The sequence below is a fragment of the Cryphonectria parasitica genome, assembly GCF_011745365.1.
Source record: "Cryphonectria parasitica EP155 unplaced genomic scaffold M406scaffold_3, whole genome shotgun sequence".
Lineage (NCBI taxonomy): Eukaryota > Fungi > Ascomycota > Sordariomycetes > Diaporthales > Cryphonectriaceae > Cryphonectria > Cryphonectria parasitica.
The window spans coordinates 1,015,331-1,037,248 of record NW_024468911.1 but is presented as its reverse complement, the minus strand read 5'-3'; the positions used below and the strand labels follow the sequence as shown (position 1 = coordinate 1,037,248).

Below are 21,918 nucleotides of genomic sequence, written 5' to 3'. Positions count from 1 at the left end.
ATGACTTTTATCTCACACCTCGGGCAGCCAATTCCAGCACACCATTTGCATTCACATGGCGGGTTTCCTACCCAGACAGATATTATTGAGTTTCAGAGAGCATGTTATGAGGACGAATGATACTTGGACTGCATGAGATGCGTTTTCAAAGGCGGAATTGGATCCGATGACTGGTCGAGCAGCTGAGGTTGTAGCAGCGGTTTGCAGTTCAACTTGCAGTCAGTCAGTCAGTCAGTCAGCATCGGCACGCCCGCGTTCTACTGTCCTTGGATGATGCTAGGTCAGAATTGAAAGTGTCTTTATTGCTGAGAATACTAGCTATTCGTTTTCGAGAAGTCATGTGCTACGCCACTCAGGCAGACGAACCGTCCTAGTCTCGAGAAAAATGATTGTACGAAAAAACTAAGCGACACGAAGACAGCCCATCATAGCGCGTTGAGATATGGCCTTTGGCCATACTACATCATGATGAGGTAATACCAAACTGAGGCTGAGTCCCTTAGCTCTCTCGTGTCCTCGTTCTTACACGATGGGGGCCTCTCGAACAACCCATCTATGCTGCCCAGAAAACAATTTCTACCACCACACGGACCTCTTGGCTGAGAAGTTCTGCCATCATGAGGTAAGACGGCCAAAAAGTGCTAAGTCGGCAAAGATGACCTTACAAAAACAACTTACAAATAACAGCGTGGAGTCGGCTCATAGATGACTGATCCACTCGACGCTCTGTCCTAACCTTACCCCTTTCCCACGGATCTTCAGCCACATCATGGCGGGACGGGACGGGGAGAGCGATTGGCACAGGTGGGGGGACCTGATGATGATCTGAGGGCGAATTTCGCATTTGCCATGATACCCAAACGGTCTGTCTTGCGGCTACTCAAGCTCATCCGTGGCTATTTCCAGAACATCTTGGGCTTCTTCTTGTGCAATCACCCTGCTGGGCTGAGCAAACTCTATGGACCCGCAGCTCATCTCGTTATACGAGTTTGTGAGGTAGCGGCCACCCTAGCCTCCCGCGAATTCAATTCGATCAAGAAAAGGAAGATGTGAAGAAAAAGAGAATGAAGAAAAGGAAAACTCCGCATGAAGTTAGCCGACACCTTAATAGAAGCTTAAAGTTCGGTCATCCAAGAATATACTACTATACTACTCAGTGCATCACTAATTTAAATACTAGAATAAATTATTAATCAATGCGCCGCAAGTATTAAAGTCGCACAATTCTCACCTTCCAGTCTGTTCTTGCCGAGGACGACCACCATCGACCACAATGAGGGGGGCATTATCACCAATCGCAGCAGCAGCAGCGTCTGCACTCTTTAAGAGCGCCTTGGCCGCTCCGCTGGTCAATATCGACTTGGGGAACTGGACCACGGACCGGTACGATTACATCGTGGTCGGCGCAGGCCCGGCAGGAATAATTGTGGCAGACCGGCTGAGTGAGACAGGAGGAAAGACGCTCCTCCTCGAACAAGGAGGGCCCTCTTATGGGATCACTGGTGGAAGGGAGAGACCTGGCTGGCTAAATGGGACCGAGCTCAGTCGTGTTGATGTGCCAGGATTGTGTAAGTGCAAGCTGATATTCAGCAGTAGGCAGTGAAAGAAAGGCTGCACCCTCAACAAACGCTAACATGCTAGGAAACAATAGACTCAACCATCTTCGCCACGGGTTCTGATACCTTGCTGTGTAATGAGCGGTATTCTGCATACGGAGGCTGCAACTTGGGAGGCTCCTCCTCTATCAACGCGGGCCTGTTCTTCCAGCCGCCGTCCTCGGATTGGGACAATTTCCACCCTTCTGGATGGAAGAGCTCGGACGTGGCGCCGTCTATCCAACGTCTATATGAGCGCCAGCCATCGATCGAGATCACCTCACAAGATGGCCAATTTTATTCCCAGTCTGGCTACGACGCCGCTCGGAGTTGGCTGGTGGATGGTGCCGGCTACGCAGAGGTCAATATCAACGAGCAGGCGGATCGGAAGCAGGGCGTGTTCGGCCACACTGAGTACGATTATCATAACGGCCAGAGAGGCGGGCCGGTCACGACGTACCTACAGTCGGCGCTGGGCCGGGACAACTTCTTGTTGAAGAGCAATGTCACCGTTGTGCGGGCCGTCAGAACCGGCTCAAGAGCGACAGGTGTGCTGGCGACTGTGGGCGGGGCAAATGTCACCATCAACCTGACTTCGACTGGCCGTGTCATTTTCAGCGGCGGGGCCATGTTCAGCCCATCCCTATTGATGCACTCTGGCATTGGGCCAGCAGACGCCCTTACGACCCTGGCTCAAGCCGGCGCGCTTGATCCGTCCCTGACGCCGTCGTTATGGATCAACAATAGCGACGTTGGCAGTGGCCTCTTCGACAATCCCAACACTTTCATCGAGCTGAGCAGTCCATCAGTGCAGTCGTACACATATTCCTACGACGGCGCCGCCATGTCTGACAGAGACCTCTACCTCAACAACCGCTCCGGTCCGTACTCGTCTGCCGGGCAGACCTCGGTGTTCTGGACGTACATCAACCACACAGACACACCTCCCGCAGGCCTGCAGGGCACGATTGGCACCGCTGGCGCCTTCGGTTTTACCAACAACAGTACCATTACGCTCAACGTATATGGCACGTCTGGTATGCTTTCCACGGGGCACGTCGTCCTCAGCAGGAACAAGAACGGCGCCTTCATACCAGGCCCCAGCAATGGAATATACTATTCGGACGCCGCAGGCCGCGACGCACAGGACATTGCACAATTCATCTACGATATCTTCTCGGCCCTGGACAAGAGCAAATCGGGGTTGACCCCCCTGAACATTCCCAAAAACTCTACTGTGGACGAGATCAAGACGTACATCACGACTCCGTCCAGCTACGCGGTGGGCTCGGTCCAGCACTGGAGCTCGAGCTGCCGCATCGGGAGGTGCGTGGACAACTCGACGCGGGTCATCGGGATGGAGAACCTGCATGTGATTGACGCGAGCATACTGTCGCCGCTGACAGTCAATCCTCAATTTGGTGTGATGGTCGCGGGAGAGCGGGGCGCGGAGCTAATCAAAGGATTAATGGGACTTTCTAATTGTACAGAGTCATCCTTAATAAGATAATATTTTTATTTCCTCCTCTACTACAAGTTTATCATTACATATGACACGCTGACATATGATTCCGAACCACCTACCAGCCCGAAATAGAAAAGAACAGAAAAAGAAGGTCGTGTGATCAATCATCAATCACTTTCGAGAATAGCAGCGGCAAGATAGAAGCAGCGTCACTCTGAAAGAAAAAGTCCGTCTTCTTCAGGCTCTTAGCTGAGCCAGGATCTGGATTAATCACCGCGACTCGAGCCCCCTTTCCCTTGGCCTTTGCAATATACCCCGCCGCAGGCCAAACCTCGGCCCCTGTCCCAATAACAAGCATAAGATCTATGCGGCTCTGCGAGACCCAATCGTCGACCTCATCTAGCATGGCCCCGTCGAGCATCTCGCCGAACCAGACCACACCAGGGCGGAGCAGTGCGTCTGTACAGTTTGGGCAGTGCGGCAGGTCCTTCTGCACATCGATCTCGGGGACCGGGACGGAAGGGTCTAAGAGGGGCAGACCCTGGTCCGCTGGGGTGTTGACGCTCGAGGCTGGCTCCAGCGCGGGGCAGAGGGGATCGTTCTGGTTGTCCTTCTCGATATAGCCGCACTTGTCGAAACATTTCAGGTCTAGGAGGCTCCCGTGGAGGAGACGTAGCTTCTCTGTCGGATGGCCCGCCCGGGGGGACAGGCCTGGACGAGTTTGGAAACGGCGGGATCAGTCAGGATTCAGAGCTTCTTGGAGAGTTGCCGCCGTCCTTCTGATCACTTACCATCGACATTCTGGGTGAGACACAGGAAGTTCTCTTTCCTCTTAGCCAACTCAGCAAGCGCATGGTGCCCAGCGTTGGGCTTTGCCTGGAGGGTCAAGTGTCGCCGCCAGGCATAAAAGAGCCACACCAGCGCTGGGTCCTCCTTGAATGCATCGGGTGTGGCGAGCGCCGTGGCGCTGTGGTTGCGCCAGAGTCCGCCTGCACCGCGGAACGTCGGCAGACCAGATGCGGCTGACAGACCGGCGCCGCAGAGGGCGAGGATGCGGTCGCTGGATTGGACGAGGTCCTGGAAGTCTTTGACGGAGGTGCTTGGTGGCATGGCTTGTTGTGATGAACTCGATGCTGCTGACGCTGAAGATGATGATGCCGGGCTCCAGAATGAGCGATAGGCGTAATAGCTTGTAGGAAAAGATGATGTATTATGAAGATATGTAAATGGTCTTTTGAGGCTGAGGAGAAGAAAAGTGGGCGCCTTGCAATGAGCTTTCATACTCGAGCGTGGCGCGGGGTTGATTTAGGCTGCAGCGCCGCTTGATGGTGGAGAGTAATTGAGGAGTCGGTGAGACGTCTGTTGCGTTCAGCTCACTGTTTATCCTTGTAAAGAAATTGTTGACAGGTGTAACTTGGTAGGCTCTGTACTGGATGTAGTAACCAAATGTCGACGACGTTCTATTGATTATGGCAATACTCGTGGGCCAGGAGGGCTAGTGCCCACGAGTACTTCTTGACAATACGTCAGTAGGACCCCAAACCCCTGCTTATGTAATGCATACGGCCCTCCCCCCCTTTCTCTTGTGTTCATGTATATGTATTTGTTTTGTTCTCCAGTCTCTTCTCTGTTCAGACATCACACAGCAGACCAGATCATAATTTTATGAATAGTGGACCTTAGTGAACAGATTCCATCTATCATCTTATAGTAGACTCCTGAGTTGTAGCATTCAAAAATACCACGATGAAAAATGCACGGCTGGCTGCAGTAAATCTGCTATGGACGTAAGTAGTACTAGCAATTGTCAGGTAGCACAACACAAATCCTGAGTAAATAAGCTTAGATAGTACAGATCATGCCACTTGATATTGGCTTCGAACATTATTCAAGGTACATAGTTTTTGTTATCATGCTGAGGCTACGGTAGATTTAGCACTCCAGTCCTTACCACCCCAATACGCAGCACTCACATGGGCGGCTTTGAAAGATTACCGACATCTTCGATTAACATTATATATATATATGTTTAAGTATTTCTCAATATCCCGCCTCTTCAACCCGGTTATCTATACTGGTGACTCCCTAGCTCTGCTGCAGACCCAACGTTCTTCTCTTGTCTTATTCTCTTGTTTGTGACCATCTAGTAAGCTTCACCACCAGGTCACACTCCTCCAACATGTTCAGTATTGAATTCCGTTCAGGCCTTAGGGCCTTTTGTATGAAGAGCGATTTCTTCTCATGATCCAAGCGCTTTCGGCCTTGGCCTCCTGAATACACGGTATAAGTGTAGCCTGGTTTCCTCGCCTGACCGTATTCCACGAGGGCTTCCATGCGAAGGTCTTCTTTGTCGGTGAGCTCCAAGACTTCTATCGTGTTTTTGAATCCCTCTTGGAGGTAGCACCCCGTCTCTATCCTCCACACTCCCATCTTCAAAGGCGCCGGTTGTTGCACCAGCATTCTGCGCCAGCTGGCGTCGGCTTGAAGGAATCTGTCGAGCTGTGATGGATGCGAATCGCCCGGTGTGGTAGCCATGAGTTGGTTCAGCTTGTCGTCAACAAGTGGGTTCGTACGGATCTCTTCGTGGCAGCGCAAATTGCTCAGTGCCGGCCTTTCCGGCCGAAAGAACAGGAACGCTTGGAGTTTAGGGGAGCCTCGGATGACATTGTTCCAGTCATGGCAGACGCGGCTGGCAGACGTGAGTATTGTCTGAAAATCAAGCTGTAGGAGAATGAGCTCAAGAAGCTCCACGGTAGCCAAGGCTTGATCCATGGCGAAGAAAAGTGAGGATAAGGAATTTCTTTGGTTGTAAGTTTCGGTGCAATCGCCCGGTGCGACAAAAGAGACCCCTTCGACTTATTCATATTCATTCTGGCTTTCAAGGAAACCACCAACTTTGAACTACTTTCTTACGACCCCAGCCCAGTGGCTTACGAAGGGTCAGCCGCTTCATTCCTAAGCAAGCCTCCCTGTCGTTCTCGTTGATTGGGCTCGTCGCGAGATATACCTGGTAACTTCGGAACTGACGGTGAGAGGCCATCCCGTCCCAAGGCGGTCAACTTATCTTCCCCCTGGCAGCCTGGTGGCGTTGTAATCTCGTGTATGTGTGTATGTGCGTGTGCAGACCCTGCAGCTGAACCGCATGCGGCTGCACGGATCAGGTCACCTCCTATGCTAACACGGCCCCAACACCGTACCGGTGTAAGCCCATGCTCAATCACTTGCTGTTGCTTACTGATGGCAAAGGAGCATACGCATGCGTCACCAGTCCATCGCGCTAGCATTTGCTGGTAGCCAGCTCGAAGTGCTGGAGCAGTAAGTATTATAGACAAACTCAACGCAACAATTACTGTTTGAGGAGGAGGCTTTCTCGCAATTCTCTTGTATGAATTTGTAGTGTCTGATTCGCCAGTCCTGGGAATTTCTAGGATAATTAATTGCTGCAAGGACTAGAAATGAGTTCTTGGGTCCCAACATGAATGAGGGTGCACTAACCCCAATCAGGCACCGCATCTGGCATCTAAGCAAATACATTACTTGCGCCTTTGTTTCCCACAATCCCAAGGGCATGGCTCAGCCTTATGCAGTATCGTACATCCCTGTCATATAATATGTGACTTGTATAGAGGCATCACGCTCCTTCGACAACAGAGTGGAGGCTAGTCAAGAAAATCACTGGGTGACTCAGAGGTAATTAGTACATGAGAACTACAGCTTTTGATTAGTTAATTACTGTAAACTGGCATCCAAGAACGAACACTTTACATAGAGAATCCCTATTATTGTCCTGTCATCTTGATACTTGGTCATATTTCAGATCTCGACAACTTGCTTTGCGATTAAGCTCGATATTGTCAGACGGCTTACTATATTAGTTGAATAGGCAGCGCCGCCATAATGATTGATGGGAGTGGTTCTGGTGATTCACTGGTAGGTCTCTGCTTGTACTAAAGTTTCTTCTTGCCATGTGTAGGAATCAGAATAGGCTGAATCACTGGCTATAGAAAGGAGGGGGGTTCGGAGGCCGGTGCCGACACTGTTTGAATGATTGCAAAAGGGTATTACTCGCGTCCCGCGCTGTTCTTATGTTTCTCCTTTTTAGTTTTGGTCTTTCTTTGTTTCTATTCTTTTTTTCAATAAGGCCTTTTGAATGCAGTGGAATCTGCAGCTGTTCGTTATCGCTCTCGGGCATTTGTTGAAGGCCTAGTGCGCAGCTAGGGTTGCTGACTGGCCACTATTAAGACCTCGAGCACCATCACTTGCAGTACTGGAGTGTCATCCAGGCCGACATAAGCTTGTGTCACATCCTATTAATAGTTGCTCAGGTCACACAACACAACCCATATAATATATTCATTTCGAAACATAGGCATCAACTCAACTTATTATTACGACTCAGGTAGGCCGTGGCCCAAATTTATATAGACAATTTGCGAAGCAAAGTCCGATGCTGTTTGAGAATCAGAATTTCACGATTTCATCTGTACAAGAAACTTGTGTATATATACGTGCGTCTAAAGCGTCTCATTTCCAAAAAGCCATTGTCTGCATTCTATCATCAACTCTTCCATCCTTATTCTCAAGATCATACCATCAGTCCCCAAGATCACTTTAAAATCCAACAAATACACTTTCTTTTCTTGTTCCGATCTATCAAGATGCAGTTCATTACTACCACCATTTACATCGCCCTCGCGGCCTTGCCCATCGTCAGTGCCAACGGTTGCTACTCGGGTGGAAACACCTATGCTCAATACGGAAGCGCCGACGACCTTAACACCGCTCGTGCCGAAGCATGCAACGCTCTTGTAAGTACAGTACACCATGTCTGAACACCCCATAAATTGTTATTGTCGTTAAGACAGTGTATGACAACTGACATCCCGGTCCGTGTTCTACAGAACGGTACCTACGTGGCCGGGCAGACTCGCACCTACTGCTCTACCAACGGCGCAGCGTCCATTAACTTTAAGGCCAAGAGCAATGCCGGCAGCCAAACTTTGACTCTTCTGACGGACGATTGCCTCGCCGCTCTGACCACCGAGATGGAGGCTTGTGCCCATGGCAGTGAGCAGGATCATGGCTCGTTCCACTACACGGACGACCCCAACGCGGGTGCTTGTTAAGTCTAGATTACGGGTGCAGCAGGGCGTTGGACGGCTCGCAATTTCTTTACTGGATAAAGGTCATGTATGAAATAGTTTGATGAAATGAATCTCTTTGTGGGAGTGCACGTTTGAGACGTGCCTCCCATCGTTCTTTACGCCCCAAGTTCTCCTTACTGGGTTCTCATCTCATTCTAATGTGTGCAAATACTGCTTGTCACCATGCTCGTCTAACCCCTTCTAGGTATCGTCTCTTCACACGCATAACAAATTCCTATAACCCATAGCAATTTTGTAACACCCGGAGAAAAGTCGAAGCATGACCCTATGCTTCTTTGTATGGAAAACTGGTTGGCTTTCAATATCGCGAATTTCAAGAGTCTTCAAGATAAATGTTCAATGGATTTACTAAGAAATCTAAACAGTATAATGAACAGCGTCGCTGCAACAATCAACTCAGCGTAGTAGATCCCAATAGTCGTCTTCTTGGCAATCAATACGATAAGTTCGGAAGCCGGTACTCCTCCTGCCGCTTTTGCTATTTAGAAATCTCTAACAACCCGCAGGACAAGGTTCGGTTATTCTCATCATTATATTAATATGCATATGAGCTTCGCAATACACTCACAATTTCTAAATCATTTTATAAGTGAGGTATTTGTAAACTTTGTAAATGTTGGCGTAACAGTATATCTTGATGAGGTCCTGGCTCTCCTCCGAGCCAAAGGCAGACCTGTAGGTATAATGAGTGTCCAAAATAAAAAATAAAAAAATTTTCTGCGCAAATGCTTTAGTGGAGGGAGGATGCGATGGAGATTTGTCTGGGTCAGGTTTGGCTTAGAAATTGGCATTCGGCACATCAACTACAACGAGGATGCCCCGTTGAGGCGCTGCATTGCTTTGCGCGGAGGAAAGCTCAGCTGGATGAGGGATCTAAAATACATGTAATGGATCGTAACAAATATTGTTCGCATTGTCATAGAAGAAGCAGACGATTCGAGCTCGGAGCTCGGTTGACGAGGTCTGGCGCGGAAATTTTCTCTCCGGGGGGCCCGGGGGCCGCCGAGGCTTGTTTGCTGATTATTTGTGTACTATGTACATACTACACACGCGCCCTCTCTTGCTCTGTATGATGATGTAATTACCATCGGACGAACGAGCTTTAAATTCCGGATACGCTTCCGTAGCTTTCAAGGGGAGGTAATCAAAACATACTTCACAAATATTTTCGACCTCTGAATATTAAGATTCAAGTGAGCTCAACAGCAATTTGGGGCTTGCTCCAGATAAGAAGCAATCGATCCTTCTCGGTCCCCCTGTCAAGACGTGCTCGCCGTTCCTGCCTCCCTAATATTGCCGGTATACCCGAACCGGCACAGTGATTGATCCTTCCAGGTTCAAGACGCTTTTTCTCTCGTCATCGTTTTTCGCAAGTCATTGTCGCACGGGTATAAGCGCTCTTACAGGCAAATCCCTGAGTCGCCAACACGCTGGTGAAGTACTTTGCAGCCCCCAAACCTTGACTGGGTGTTTAAAAAAAAAGGCCGCAGCAGCAGCGACGAAGCACGTGGGCATCTTTACATGGACCAAAAAAAAAACCCAAGAATTTTGAAAGATCTTGGGTCCCAGGCACCAAATGCACCCGAGGATTCGGTATGCCCCCATACTAACGCATCTTGGCTACTTACTTAGGCGAGGTCAGCTCTGACCCGCAGCCTCATGCATCAGGGGAGCTGGGGCTTGTTGATTTAGGACGCATGTGCATGGTTCCCCGCGCATGATAGGCCCAATGTAACCAGGCACCTCCTCATATTTACAAGCTCCACGAACCATCCCGAGAAAGAGGGGCAAGAATCGGTGGTGTGGTGTGCGTGTGGTTGGATCCATCCAACAGGATATGACATGTTGATGCTGCATAAGTGCGTAATGAACGTATATATAAGAGCCTCTTCAAGCATCTTGAGCATGCTGAGTTGACCGTGTACTTGGATTTCCAGTTCATCTTTGCAAGTTCTTAGCAGGTCGTACTAGGCTCAAAAGTCAGGCTCAAGATGCAGTACCTTCGATCTGGATCCGCCGTGATAGCGGCTCTCTTTGTCGCTCTGGGCGATGCTGTCCCCGTCACCGACTCTCCTGAGGCCGGTTCGACGACTGCAGATGTTTTCCCTCCACCAAGCAGTATGTTTCCATGTTTCATCAATTGCTTACACCACTCACCGTTTCGGATTGTAGCAGTCCCACAGAAAGATGAGATGGCATGAGACGAGGTGAAACGGGACGAACCATCACAGAGTATTACAAAACTAACCTGTCAATCTTACATAGCCACTGTCAATGCTGAGCTGTTCCCGCCCGAGTCTGTCGTGGGCTATCCCGGCACGACCATTACGGGGGCTGAACCAGCTGCTGCTGAGACCGCGCCGGCCTATCCTTACAACAACGGGTCGACCAACGAGTTCCCCTTGATCTCGCCTGCGCCTTTTGGGGAGAACCCCGCGACGTCCAACTTCGACCTCAAGAGATACTGGGGCAATCTCTCTCCCTGGTACTCCGTCTCTTCAGCAGACTATGGCCTGCCCGAGACCAGCCCTCTGATCCCTGCCGGCTGTGACATTGTCCAATTGCATCTCCTGTACCGTCACGGTGCACGATATCCCACCAGCGGTGCTGCACCCGCATCCTTCGCCGCCAAGATCCACAACGCCACCGAGACGGGCTTCACGGCCACGGGCAACCTCAGCTTTCTCGCCGACTGGACCTACAAGCTGGGCGCCGAGTACCTCATCCCCTTTGGCCGCACCCAGAACTTCCTGCTCGGCGTCGAGTACCGTCAGCTGTACGGCAAGCTCCTGAACAACTTCACTGAGCAGGGCACCATCCCCGTCTTCCGCACCGAGTCGCAGGATCGCATGGTCAAGACGGCCAACAACTTTGCCGCTGGCTTCTTTGGCGTGCCTGAGTATTTGGACGAGGTCAACATCGAGATCCTCGTGGAGAGTCTGGGTTTCAACAACAGCGGGGCGCCTTACGAAACGTGCACGAATGCCGATGTCTCGTCTCGAGGATCGATCGGCAGCACTGTCGCTACTGCTTTTGCTAATAATGCCTTCAATGAGTCCATCGCTCGGCTGAACACTGAGGTTAGTATAGATGTGCTGAAGTTTTATCCATGTGGTTTGTCTTGCACAGCTGACGTTATGATGATCATCACCAACAGGTTGAGGGTATCACTTTCACGCCCACCGATGCCATTGCCATGCTGCAGCTTTGCTCCTACGAGACAGTCGCTCTGGGCTACTCAGCTTTCTGTGATCTGTTCACTGAGCAAGATTATCTGAATCTCGAGTATTATTATGACTTGGTACGTAAATTATTCCTTGCACCCCTGCATGTCCCTTCCAATTCTCATCATTTTTCTCCTTCTCAGGAATTCTACTACAACAACGGCCCCGGCTCCCCCGTCTCCGCCGCCCAGGGCAAAGGTTACCTGCAGGAGTTCGTCGCCCGTTTCACTGGCACCTACCCGCCCGCCAACTCTGCTCTCAACGTCACCTACGACGATAGCCCCACCTACTTCCCCCTGAACCAGTCCCTGTACGCCGACGCCACGCACGAGGTTGTCGTCCTCGACACCCTGACTGCCTTCAACCTGACGCCCCTCTTCAATGGCGCACCGCTCTCCCTGACGGAGAACACGCACTCCAACAGCTTTATCGCGAGCAAGATTGTGCCGTTTGCTACGCACTTTACGGTGCAGGTGCTTGAGTGCCCGGCATACCAGCCTACTAAGCAGATACGTTTCATTGTGTAAGTTTTGTAAAGCTCATGAGAACTCTATTCCACACCAGCACAGAGGAGATGAGAAAATGAGAAATAGAGAGGACAACAGCTAACTTAGTTATGTATAGCAATGACGCCGTCATCTCTCTCAACGGCACCTACGCAGGCTGCTCGTACGATGCGGACGGTCTCTGCTCGTTTGACAATGTGGTTTCTGTTCTGCAGCAGCGTATTGATGAGATCGACTATGATTATGACTGCTTTGCCAACTACACTGCAGAAGCGGGCATTAACTATAATGGTCGGGCTCCCAAATAGACAGGCTGGCATGAACGTTGGTGATGATAATGTCTACATCACAATCAAGCTGATTTTTTAATCAAGAATCAAATGAACAATTAATTGCTTCTGACACTATCTGTGACGTCCGCTCAAAATGTAACAGACTCAAGGGGCACTTGAACGTGAGAAGAATGCTCTAGAAGAGTTAGGTAATGGCTCATGCGCGAGGACCAGTGGGTCACTGGCTCCTAAAATCGCCAGTCACCCTCCATCTAGATAGCCTCAGCTAGCCAGCTGTCTTTCCCTCTGTTTCTCTATTCTGTCCGTTCTTTCTGCTGCGCCTCGATACAGCCATTTTCATAGCTCATCTATGCAGTGATTAGAAGTCGACTTCAACATAGGCACGCGTAGACAGGTGTGTGAATAAGTCCGAATCCTTTGTTCCTGCGTAACTATTTATACATGGGAGAGACTCAGGCACGCGAAGTTAAGCTGCTGTAGGGAAAAGAGAATCCTCCGCTGTATGCTAAAGAAGAAGAGTGCTCTTAAACTTTTCAGCTAATGTTCCTTCGATGGCATGAGACGAACCGCACTGAGCCTTCCCTTCCATTGCCCAAATCTGCCCCGTCAAAATCTTTCCATCCCAGGCCACAACGCTTGCGAATGTGATGTCGAGTGTTGTAGGAAAAGATGACCACTGCATGTTGTTAGAGAATGGAAAACCTTTGCTACTGGAGCGAGCTGGCTCATTCTCCTTCATGATGAAGATGTACAAACTTTTCTTTCATCCTGCACAAGATTTTCTTTCCAGAGCCAATCTCTCCCAGCTCGGAAGTGTGCACAGAGGGGATGACTGCTCTCTTCCAGGTGTGTGCACGAAGTCCTTCAAAGATCCACAGGGCAGGGTTCCTCCTCGCCCAACCCATTGTCGCGACAGTAGTCCGTCCAGAACTGTCGGAACTCGGCCACCGTCAGCTCCGGCAGCAGGTCCTCCCTGCGAACCGCAACAGGGTTGCGTTCCTCGCGCAAAGTCCAGAGCTCCGCTTCAGACCTTCCGGCCGTGTTGGCGAGGCGGCGAACCTTCTCCATCACGAACAACTCCAGGACCTCGAAGTGCCTCTGCAGGAGGGGTCTGCCGTCGTTCCGGACGTACATGATAGGCCCCAGCATGATGCCGCGGACTGGGAGCTCGACCTGGCGGTTCATCCGCATGCTTATCTGGATCTTGAGGAGATGGTTGTGGTAACTGGTCCGAGCACGTAGGCAAAGGTCAGGCAGGGTGCCTGAGACGAGAGCGTCGATTGGCAGCACCTCGTCGAGGATATGCAGGGGAAGTTTGACCTTCTTGTCCGCCACTATCGCCGTTGTTAGCAGGATCATACATGCGTGAAACTCGGGTCTGATGGTCGTCTTTGAGGAAGATGGTAGTAAGGACATGGCCCTCTTGTCCAAATATGGACATATGAGGATTGTGGATAGCTAAATGAGAAAAGAGAAGAAGAAATAAAGAGGGGGGGGGGCGGGGGTGGACACTACTCACTGGCTGTGGTCATGTGCATCTCCGCCAGTTCTCGCTCAGTGGCCACAACGCCATCGACCCAAGGCTGCGCACGCGCCCATACACCGGCGATGGTGGGCCCAGAGTAGCGAGTAGGGTCGACCAGAGCAAAGTTGTGTGGCCAACACTGCAAGAAGTCGACGATGGCGCGGAAGTCTCGCATGGTCACATCGCCGGAGTAACCAAAGACACAGACATTGCCACGCCAGTCTAGAATGTTGAACCTGTCGCCGATGGTATTGGCGAGACAAGAGTTTCGCCGGCCTTCCTGGGGGTCTGACGAGAACACCACGCGTAGACGCTGGGTCGCGACGACTTGGCTGCGGCCCATCCATTTCTTGTCGTAGTCAGCGCCCTCGTACTCATCGGTTGGCGGAAAGAATGAGGCGAGCTCGTCCTGGGTGACCCAGATGAGGTGAGGGCTCTCAGCAGGCCTGCCAGTGATGTCGTCGTCGGCTGAGAAAATGATGCCGCGGCGGTGCTCGCCCAAGCGGTGGGTCGCGTTGTAGACGGGGACCTGGCCGCAGAGGGTCCTGTGGATGGGCCAGTCCTGTCTCTGGCACTCCTCAGAGCAGTAGGCGATCTCTCTGCACAGTTGACAGTCGAGAAGCTCGCTTGTCCTCAGGCAGATGGGGCAGTAAGCAGAAGATGGCGTGTCGTCGGCCTCTTCTGCCTCGCTGGGGTTGCTGGGGTTGCTGTCATTGCTGTCGCTGCTCTCACCGTCTGTAACAAAAGGCAGACGGAATTGCTCTGCAAAGTTGGTACCAAACTCTATAGCTAGGTAACCAATAGCTTTGCGTTCATCCTCCTCCTGGGGGCTAAGGCCACCTTCACTGAAGAAATTGACTGGAAAGACGTTTGCCATTTTGTGATGACCAGGAAGAAGAATGAGGATACAAGTGTAATGGGCAATAGAAGAAAATGTGGAGGATGGAAGTGTGTCGACGAGCTGGCAAGAGGGAGGGGAAATGGGTGCAAGAATCTGAGGTTAATTTGTGTCGGAAGTTAAGTGGGAAAGACTGTTGTTTCGGGCCTCAGACGCCTTCTTTATATACACAAAAGGCAGATCCACATCTACGCTAGTTGATGTAGACGTGAATAAATATCATAAATGTTTAGATGAATGATGCAAGAAAAAACATTCACGAGAAAGTTATTCACTTGCTAATGCAGCAAGCGACTTTTAATTAACCCACAAAACTCATGTGAACATTCTGCTTCCTTCATTACCTCGTCACTGATCTTGAAAAGTCATTCACTCTCTGATGAGCAAGCAGCTTTCAGCCTGCCCATAAGGTTATGTTGTGATTATCTATCATTCATCATCTCGTCACTGCCCTGTATGTATATCCATATTACTTCATCGAAGCTTTTTCGAACTCACTTTTGTGTACCTTGCAGTGTGTGCTATAATTAGTTTCAAAGACTGCTGCAATCATTCCAAGCATGTGGTTTGCAAGGTCTTTCAAGGCTTTTCTATAATGATGATGATGATGACTAATTGAAATACTTCTGTATTCTCCCAGAAAATCATCTCAAGCTATTACCTGTCAGAACCCCCTTCTGCCCAACTTGCAGATGCTTCAGCCACATCTACTCCCATAAATGCCTTCATCCAGACAACCCAGGCTTGCATTATTCTCCCCCTTATGCTAATGCTGATAGCAGTATCTATGCCTTGGGCCCGTACCCAGCCAACAAGGTTGCTCGTCGCCTGTTGGGTCTGAGTTTGATGTGGCCCTGTCATGCATAAGCCAGGGCTACTAACTAGTATGCCTCCCATCTGAGCCACGGTAGGTAGCCCTTCTTTCCCCTCTCGTAATTCCTTTCATCACGCTCATATGTCTCCTGAGCAGACTAGCACATCTCAATACTTGTTCAGATTTCAAGATAACATCTGTGGTGACTTCTGCTTCCCCAATAGTGTAGCTATGCTTCGTTTTCTCATGTCGAATTGATGAAAACGACACCAGAAGAGCGCAGAAACTTTTCGAATGTCATCTGCTATATACTATGGAAATACTCGACCGTATCGGATGACCCAAGTGTGGCAACTCCCCTCTTTGAATCCAGCAAATTATTCAGCTCAAGCTTCATTCCACAATCAAGATAACCGAGAAGCCCAACAAGGCTATCAGCCAAGCACATCGCCTCACATTTAACAGACAGTATAAGGTGGACGAACAGGAGAAAGATTCTTTGAAAGCACTTGATCAGGTATGGCAGATTGTCTTGCCAAGAGGAGGGATTGAAAACTGCTCACGGTCCATCATCATGGCAGTCAACAATGTCGATGCAGGCCAGTCATGATCCACACACTCTGGTGCAGGGCACGTCTTCATGCAAAACAGCTTTGAGGCTTCCGTAAATCTGTCAAGTCTTGAGCAATAGGAAAATGAAGTTCTTCTCTTTCTACGCATGGCTGGGTTGTTTGGTGTTAGGGCTAGTTACCTTTTGCGAAGTGAGATGAAGAAAATGATGAAGTGTAAATGGGAAGATTTTCAGTTTCCTGAGCCACGCAGCTTACTTCAGCAGGTTAGAAAGAAGGCCGCTGATGTAGTGTGGAACATTTCTATCAATCACTCAAACCTTTGTCGGTCGACCATATCGGCTATGCAGCTCGAAATTAAGCAATTATTTGGAAATGGATACATTCTGTTTCAGCAGATAGTTGTCTCTAGAGATCAAAGAGCTCAGATCAACTAAGCTACCAAGCATTGGAAGGTCAGAGAGCGATGGTGATTGACCTATAGCGTTTGCCGTGTCCTGGGGCTATGCTCGTATTTTTATGAAGATCTCTACAGTAGTTATCTCTGTAGGAGATGACCAAGGGCTGACATGTCTGTATACCTCTTGGACTTGTATGTACAGTACTGTAGTATCCACAAATTTTGCTCGCTCGTTTAGTTAATATTACTGGACAACTATCAGACCTGGGAGGGAGAGAGAGAGTTGAGATGATTTTCATGCAACACGCTCTGGCTACGATACTCTTTGCTAGTCTATATAATTACAAACCATTCCTCAAGTTGGTGTTTCTATGTGTGGTGGTGCACTTATACAAGTCATACTGACTCATCCAAGATCAGAGTCGTTTTGTGGGTCCGAAATTCACTTGATGGCTACTAGTGTCAGGGGCGGCCCCTGTAACTTATCGAGGCTTATCAATCTAAGTCAGCGGGGCAAACTTGGAATTTTTGGAAGGCAACTCGCATTGTATTCAGTCTACTCTGGAGGCTCCCACCCATAAATCTTGCCTTCGGTTTTTGTTCTGCTTACAACAACATCAACAACAACAACAATACACATACCTCACAAAACCTTTCACCTACAATCATATACCAAACCACAGCAGAAATGGATGTTGACATGGATGGCGCAGTCTCCATTGCGCCCTCCGCAGGCACTGCAATGAATGGCGCAACGTAAGTCACTCTTCCCCTGGCAGCTGCATACCAGCACGCATCACGCTGACAAGATGATGGGTGGATAGCATCCTCTGCTGCAATTGTGGTGCCCCCATTGACGGAACGACCGCCGCCGGAGCCCTCTGCTACGACTGCGTCAAACTGACCAACGACATATCACAAGGCATCCAGCGAGAAGCCGTGCTCAACTTTTGTCGAGACTGCGACCGATGGCTCATGCCTCCTACGAGCTGGCTTGTGGCCGCACCCGAGTCCAGAGAACTTCTGGCTCTTTGTCTGAAGAAGTTGAGAGGTCTTGGGAAGACGAGGATTATCGATGCCAGTTTCGTGTGGACGGAGCCGCATTCCAGAAGGATAAAAGTCAAGATCACAGTGCAAGACTCCGTGTCCGATGGCGTGTTGATGCAGCAGAGCTTTGAGGTTGTCTAGTAAGTTGGAAGAAAGCTGACTGGTCATACTTGGAGGACTTCAAGGTGCTAACGTTCCAATAGCATTGTCGCCTACCAGCAATGCCCCGATTGTGCGAAATCATATACAGCCAACGTCTGGAGGGCTTGCGTGCAGGTCCGACAAAAGGTCCTCCACAAGAGAACATTCTTATACCTAGAGCAGCTGCTCCTGAAGCATGGCGCCCACCGAGACACCATCAACATAAAGGAGGCCAAGGACGGTATCGACTTCTTTTTCTCTGCGAGAAACCAGGCCGAGAAGTTTGTCGATTTCCTCAAGTCGGTCGTGCCCGTGAACGTGAGGAAGAGTCAGGAGCTCATCTCGGAGGATGTGCACACATCAAAAAAGAGCTACAAATTTGCCTTCTCCGTGGAGCTGGTGCCGATCTGCAAGGATGACCTCGTCTGCCTACCCATTCCGATGGCAAAGTCACTGGGGAACATCTCTCCCCTTGTCCTCTGCAACAAGATCGGCACTTCTGTCTACTTTGTCGACCCCAACACCCTTCAGACCGCCGACCTCCACCCTGACATATACTGGCGGGCGCCATTCGTTTCCCTGGCCGACGCTCCCGACCTCGTGGAGTTCATGGTCCTGAACATTGAGCCGCTGGGTCCGTCTAAGGGCAGGTGGCTAGTTGCAGACGTCGAGGTGACGCGGATAGACGACATGCAAAAGACGTACAACGTGCGGACCCACCTGGGTAACTTCCTAAATGTGGGCGACTCGGTCATGGGCTACATGCTCACAGGCACAAACTTCAACAACCCGCAATTCGAGGCCATGGAGGAATCCAAGTACGGCTCCCGCATACCGGACGTGGTGCTCGTTAAGAAGTACTGGCCTCGCAACCGCAAGCACCGCAACAGGAAGTGGCGCCTCAAGCGCATGGCCAAGGATGAGGGCGATCTGCTGCCCAAGAAGGCGGACCAGGAGCGCATGGACAATGAATACGAGTTGTTCCTGCGTGACGTGGAGGAGGACGACGAGCTGCGTGCAGCGTTGGCTCTGTATAAGAACACGAACAAGAATAAGAAGCCGCAGGAGGGCGCCATGGATGTGGACAGCATGAGCGTGGCAGAGACAGAAGCCACTGAGGATGACGATGTGCCGAGAGTGAATATGGATGAGCTGTTGGAGGATTTCGATGAGCTGACGGTGGAGGATCATGAGTAGAAGATGCTCAGATTGGGCAATAAATAGTCAAATGAGATGGTATTCGCCATTCTATCTGCCAAAATTGCTCCCTCTAGTTTGGTAGAACTCGTTTCCATTTGCGTGCATGTACCAATGCCAAGCTGGCAGATTTTGCTCTTCCAGTACAGACATTAGGCCGTAATAAGCCTGCTTGCATGCCAGAAATCATGCGAGACCGTCTGTCCAGGAGAGGAAACCTGTGCCACTCCCGTACACTCTCGCACCTTAGCTTTCATACGTCCCCCTCCCCTCCCCCTCTCCCCTAGCCATCCTTCTTTCAGTCGGGAGAACTCACACCAACCTACTTGCGCTGACCCATTGCACGCCGAAACCAAAGAGGAGGGCCTGGCTTTGCCGGAAACGCCTTGTGAAACTCGGCGATATCCTTAGGGTTGTCCTGCAGGTCCAGACTAGGCTGCCACGTCCACTTGCCATACGTCCACTTGATCTTATACTCAATGTCCCGGCGGCGGCCTCGTTTGCCGCCCGCGCGAGTCCAGCGAGAATCCAGTATCCGCTCAAAGGACCACGCGTCGTACTGCTCGCCTGTCTTGGCGTCGGTCTTGAGAGTATGGCCAGGCCCAGTTGGCTTCTTTTTCTGGACTCGGTGCTTGGGGTGGGGATCGGAAGTACTACTTGCAGCATGGCGGTATTGGGCGCGAGTCTGGCGGCTGGGGAAGGAAGGATCGTCAACGGTGGTGGAGTGGCTACGTGTGGTCTTGCCCTTGCTTTTGGCCTTGCTCGTGGCCTTTGCCTTGGCTTTACCCTTGCCTTTGCTACCATCACGGGTGGTGTTGATGGCATGGTCTGACGATTGAGATGAAGAAGTGTTGGCGGTGTGCAACAGTGTATTCTGCTGAACTCTAGGAGCGCGGCGGAAGGGACTTTCAGAGCTGAACACTGGGTTGAAATGTGAGAAGCGGCACGAGAGGGGCGGTAATGGTGCGACAGCGGGGATAGTGTCGTCAGTGTCGTCGGTGTCCTCGTCCTCGTCCTCAGACTCCATCTGACCATACTCTTCTTTGTGAACACCGATGTTCTCATCTACGCCCAAATACTGATTGTCGTTTTCGGATTGTTCGTCGCCACCTTCTGTCTTCTCATCGTTGCCCTCCACCTCCAGATCACTCTCAACGTTGGGACGTAAGCCACCAGGAACTGCTAGAGCTTCGCCTTCAACGGCGTTGCCACGCACCTGGTGCGACTCGGTGATGCTGTGGCCGGTGCAAACATTGTGCACAAGTTTGCTCATCGCGGCGAGGTGTCGATTGCTGGGCAACTGGTTCCAAGGATAGTTGGAATACCAAGAACTATGCTGTCGGTATTCTTTGAGGGCCTCTAGGGCACAGACGTTGGGGTAGAACTCGTAGCCTTGAGTCCTTGCGAAACTGATGGCGCCTTTGATCCAGGCCTCGAGTAGCCTGACGAGTTCAAAGTTGTTCAGGAGACTGAGCTCGTCGAGAGCTTCTTGAGCGGTTATGCTCGACATGCCACCTGTTCGTGATACCTGCGCCGAGGTAGACATGTTTGTGGGTTGTTGGAGTGTAGTGCAAAGGGTGAGACGATGGTTAGGAGGAATTCGAGGTCAGATATGGAGAAGATCTGACGGATATGAAGTAGGGATGAATCTGGTAGAGGCGGAAAATTATATAGTGTTGTTTCCTAACAGTCACGAGAGGCTTGAACAAACCACCTGGCCATTCCCAGGCTGCCAGAAAAATCACCATGTCTGACCAATGTTACGTGGACAAAGATGTTCCATAACATTATTCCCACAAGGCGCCATGAAGTGGTTCCTGTCGATTTCGACGGAAGCCTGATACCCGAGAGCTTGCACCGACAGAGTGACAATGGCTGTTGGCAGCGGCTCTGACCACATCCAAGGCAGTCCAATAGCAAAGGCACATGTTGATTCCCATGAGCAGGTATTTCAAAAGATCCTGCTTGCCACGCTCTTGAGCTCATTTGGACGAGCAGGCTCCTCTCCCTTCTTTGCCAGAGGTACCTGCTTGAATGTCCTCGCTTTCTCGCCCGGCTTTCTTTCGACCTTGGGATTTGGCTGTACTCCATGCTCCTGATCCAGATTCTTCTTCTGTGCTTTCTTGGCCTGTATTCCATCTAGCATCTTGGCCTTTTCCACGTTCCTCACGAACTCCATATTCTCCTTTGTCGTTCGGTTCACTTCAGCCATCATCCTGTTGCTCCTTTCTGCATTCTCTGCCGCAATTTGTTCCGTCAGATTGTGCCACTTGAAACCCTTGAGGTACAACAGCGTCCAGATATCGTCGCGGTAGTAAGTCCCCTTTTTGCCGCCGATGGTCTGCGCGTTCAGCAGCTCGCAGACACTCTTAGCGTCCTTCTTGCGTACGAACTCAACCCAGCCTTCGGTGTACATCTTCTTCTTGTTGCCGCCCGCGCGGACGCGGCGCGCGTGTGCGGCGGGATCCTGCGGGGTGAGGAAGACGCGGTTGATCTTGCCATATGGTTCGAGGAGGGATCGTAGCTTGGCGGGTTTCATAAACGGCGGGATACGTGAGAGGTAAACGACGCCGGACTTCTTGATGGCAGCGTCCGTGGCCACGAGATTCTTCTTGGTCAGGCTTTTGACCAGTGCGGCGGACTTTGTGTTGTCCTTTTCCCCCTCAGGCTCGGCATCGCTGTCTGCATTCTTGGTTTTCTTTGACTTCTTCAGTGACTTGGAAACTTCTTTTTCCTCACTCTCAGAATCCCCATCTTCTTGACCAGCCGAAACCTCTCCATTCTCGCTTGCATCCTCGTCCTCGGAATCGCCCTCGTCCTCCAGCTTCCGACGCTTCGCAGTCCGACCACCTTTCTGCAGTTCATCTTCGGAGTTGTAGTCTTGGGCATCATCATCGCTCTCTTCTGCATCAAGGAAGTGATTCCTCTTTTCAGGAGCCATTTTGCAGGGAAATTGACTTGGCGAGTCGTGTATCGAGCCAACGCAAAAGTGATCGTCCTCTTTAGATCACAAAGAAGTCTGACAATTGAATTGCCTTCAAAAATTCAGGCCGCCGACTAGAGGAACAGGGGCTCTTAT

The 21,918-nt window shown here is 50.7% G+C and overlaps 9 protein-coding genes across 9 annotated transcripts; 4 read left to right on the top strand and 5 right to left on the bottom strand.

Moving 5' to 3' along the window:
* Positions 1 to 1,273: 1,273 nt before the first annotated feature.
* M406DRAFT_251920 (FAD/NAD(P)-binding domain-containing protein) lies at positions 1,274 to 3,105 on the top strand (the record flags this gene model as incomplete). The annotated part of the gene is made up of 2 exons (XM_040916795.1): positions 1,274 to 1,568; positions 1,652 to 3,105. 2 exons carry the CDS (start codon positions 1,274 to 1,276, stop codon positions 3,103 to 3,105), a joined length of 1,749 nt encoding a protein of 582 aa, XP_040777878.1.
* M406DRAFT_355402 (DHS-like NAD/FAD-binding domain-containing protein) lies at positions 3,085 to 4,189 on the bottom strand. The gene is made up of 2 exons (XM_040923158.1): positions 3,852 to 4,189; positions 3,085 to 3,771 (listed from the first exon to the last, which is right to left on the bottom strand). The coding sequence occupies exons 1-2, from the start codon at positions 4,168 to 4,170 to the stop codon at positions 3,221 to 3,223; spliced, it is 870 nt and encodes a 289-aa protein (XP_040777877.1). The 5' UTR covers positions 4,171 to 4,189; the 3' UTR covers positions 3,085 to 3,220.
* An 858-nt stretch (positions 4,190 to 5,047) lies between these two features.
* Positions 5,048 to 5,832, bottom strand: M406DRAFT_350321 (uncharacterized protein; the record flags this gene model as incomplete). Its single annotated transcript, XM_040922540.1, has 1 exon — positions 5,048 to 5,832. The coding sequence occupies one exon, from the start codon at positions 5,830 to 5,832 to the stop codon at positions 5,182 to 5,184; it is 651 nt and encodes a 216-aa protein (XP_040777876.1). The 3' UTR covers positions 5,048 to 5,181.
* Positions 5,833 to 7,718: 1,886 nt separating this feature from the next.
* On the top strand, positions 7,719 to 8,186 carry M406DRAFT_328028 (uncharacterized protein; the record flags this gene model as incomplete). The annotated part of the gene is made up of 2 exons (XM_040920279.1): positions 7,719 to 7,868; positions 7,986 to 8,186. 2 exons carry the CDS (start codon positions 7,719 to 7,721, stop codon positions 8,184 to 8,186), a joined length of 351 nt encoding a protein of 116 aa, XP_040777875.1.
* Positions 8,187 to 10,216: 2,030 nt separating this feature from the next.
* M406DRAFT_89535 (uncharacterized protein) lies at positions 10,217 to 12,361 on the top strand (the record flags this gene model as incomplete). Its single annotated transcript, XM_040926153.1, has 5 exons — positions 10,217 to 10,343; positions 10,491 to 11,305; positions 11,383 to 11,526; positions 11,593 to 11,972; positions 12,074 to 12,361. 5 exons carry the CDS (start codon positions 10,217 to 10,219, stop codon positions 12,261 to 12,263), a joined length of 1,656 nt encoding a protein of 551 aa, XP_040777874.1. The 3' UTR covers positions 12,264 to 12,361.
* Positions 12,362 to 13,112: 751 nt separating this feature from the next.
* Positions 13,113 to 14,650, bottom strand: M406DRAFT_69089 (uncharacterized protein; the record flags this gene model as incomplete). Its single annotated transcript, XM_040925227.1, has 2 exons — positions 13,113 to 13,582; positions 13,768 to 14,650. The coding sequence occupies 2 exons, from the start codon at positions 14,648 to 14,650 to the stop codon at positions 13,113 to 13,115; spliced, it is 1,353 nt and encodes a 450-aa protein (XP_040777873.1).
* Positions 14,651 to 17,139: 2,489 nt separating this feature from the next.
* M406DRAFT_79455 (uncharacterized protein) lies at positions 17,140 to 18,899 on the top strand (the record flags this gene model as incomplete). Its single annotated transcript, XM_040925985.1, has 3 exons — positions 17,140 to 17,210; positions 17,279 to 17,641; positions 17,705 to 18,899. 3 exons carry the CDS (start codon positions 17,143 to 17,145, stop codon positions 18,837 to 18,839), a joined length of 1,566 nt encoding a protein of 521 aa, XP_040777872.1. The 3' UTR covers positions 18,840 to 18,899.
* A 262-nt stretch (positions 18,900 to 19,161) lies between these two features.
* M406DRAFT_69087 (uncharacterized protein) lies at positions 19,162 to 20,385 on the bottom strand (the record flags this gene model as incomplete). Its single annotated transcript, XM_040925226.1, has 1 exon — positions 19,162 to 20,385. One exon carries the CDS (start codon positions 20,383 to 20,385, stop codon positions 19,162 to 19,164), a length of 1,224 nt encoding a protein of 407 aa, XP_040777871.1.
* A 405-nt stretch (positions 20,386 to 20,790) lies between these two features.
* Positions 20,791 to 21,780, bottom strand: M406DRAFT_337817 (uncharacterized protein; the record flags this gene model as incomplete). Its single annotated transcript, XM_040921294.1, has 1 exon — positions 20,791 to 21,780. One exon carries the CDS (start codon positions 21,778 to 21,780, stop codon positions 20,791 to 20,793), a length of 990 nt encoding a protein of 329 aa, XP_040777870.1.
* Positions 21,781 to 21,918: the final 138 nt, after the last annotated feature.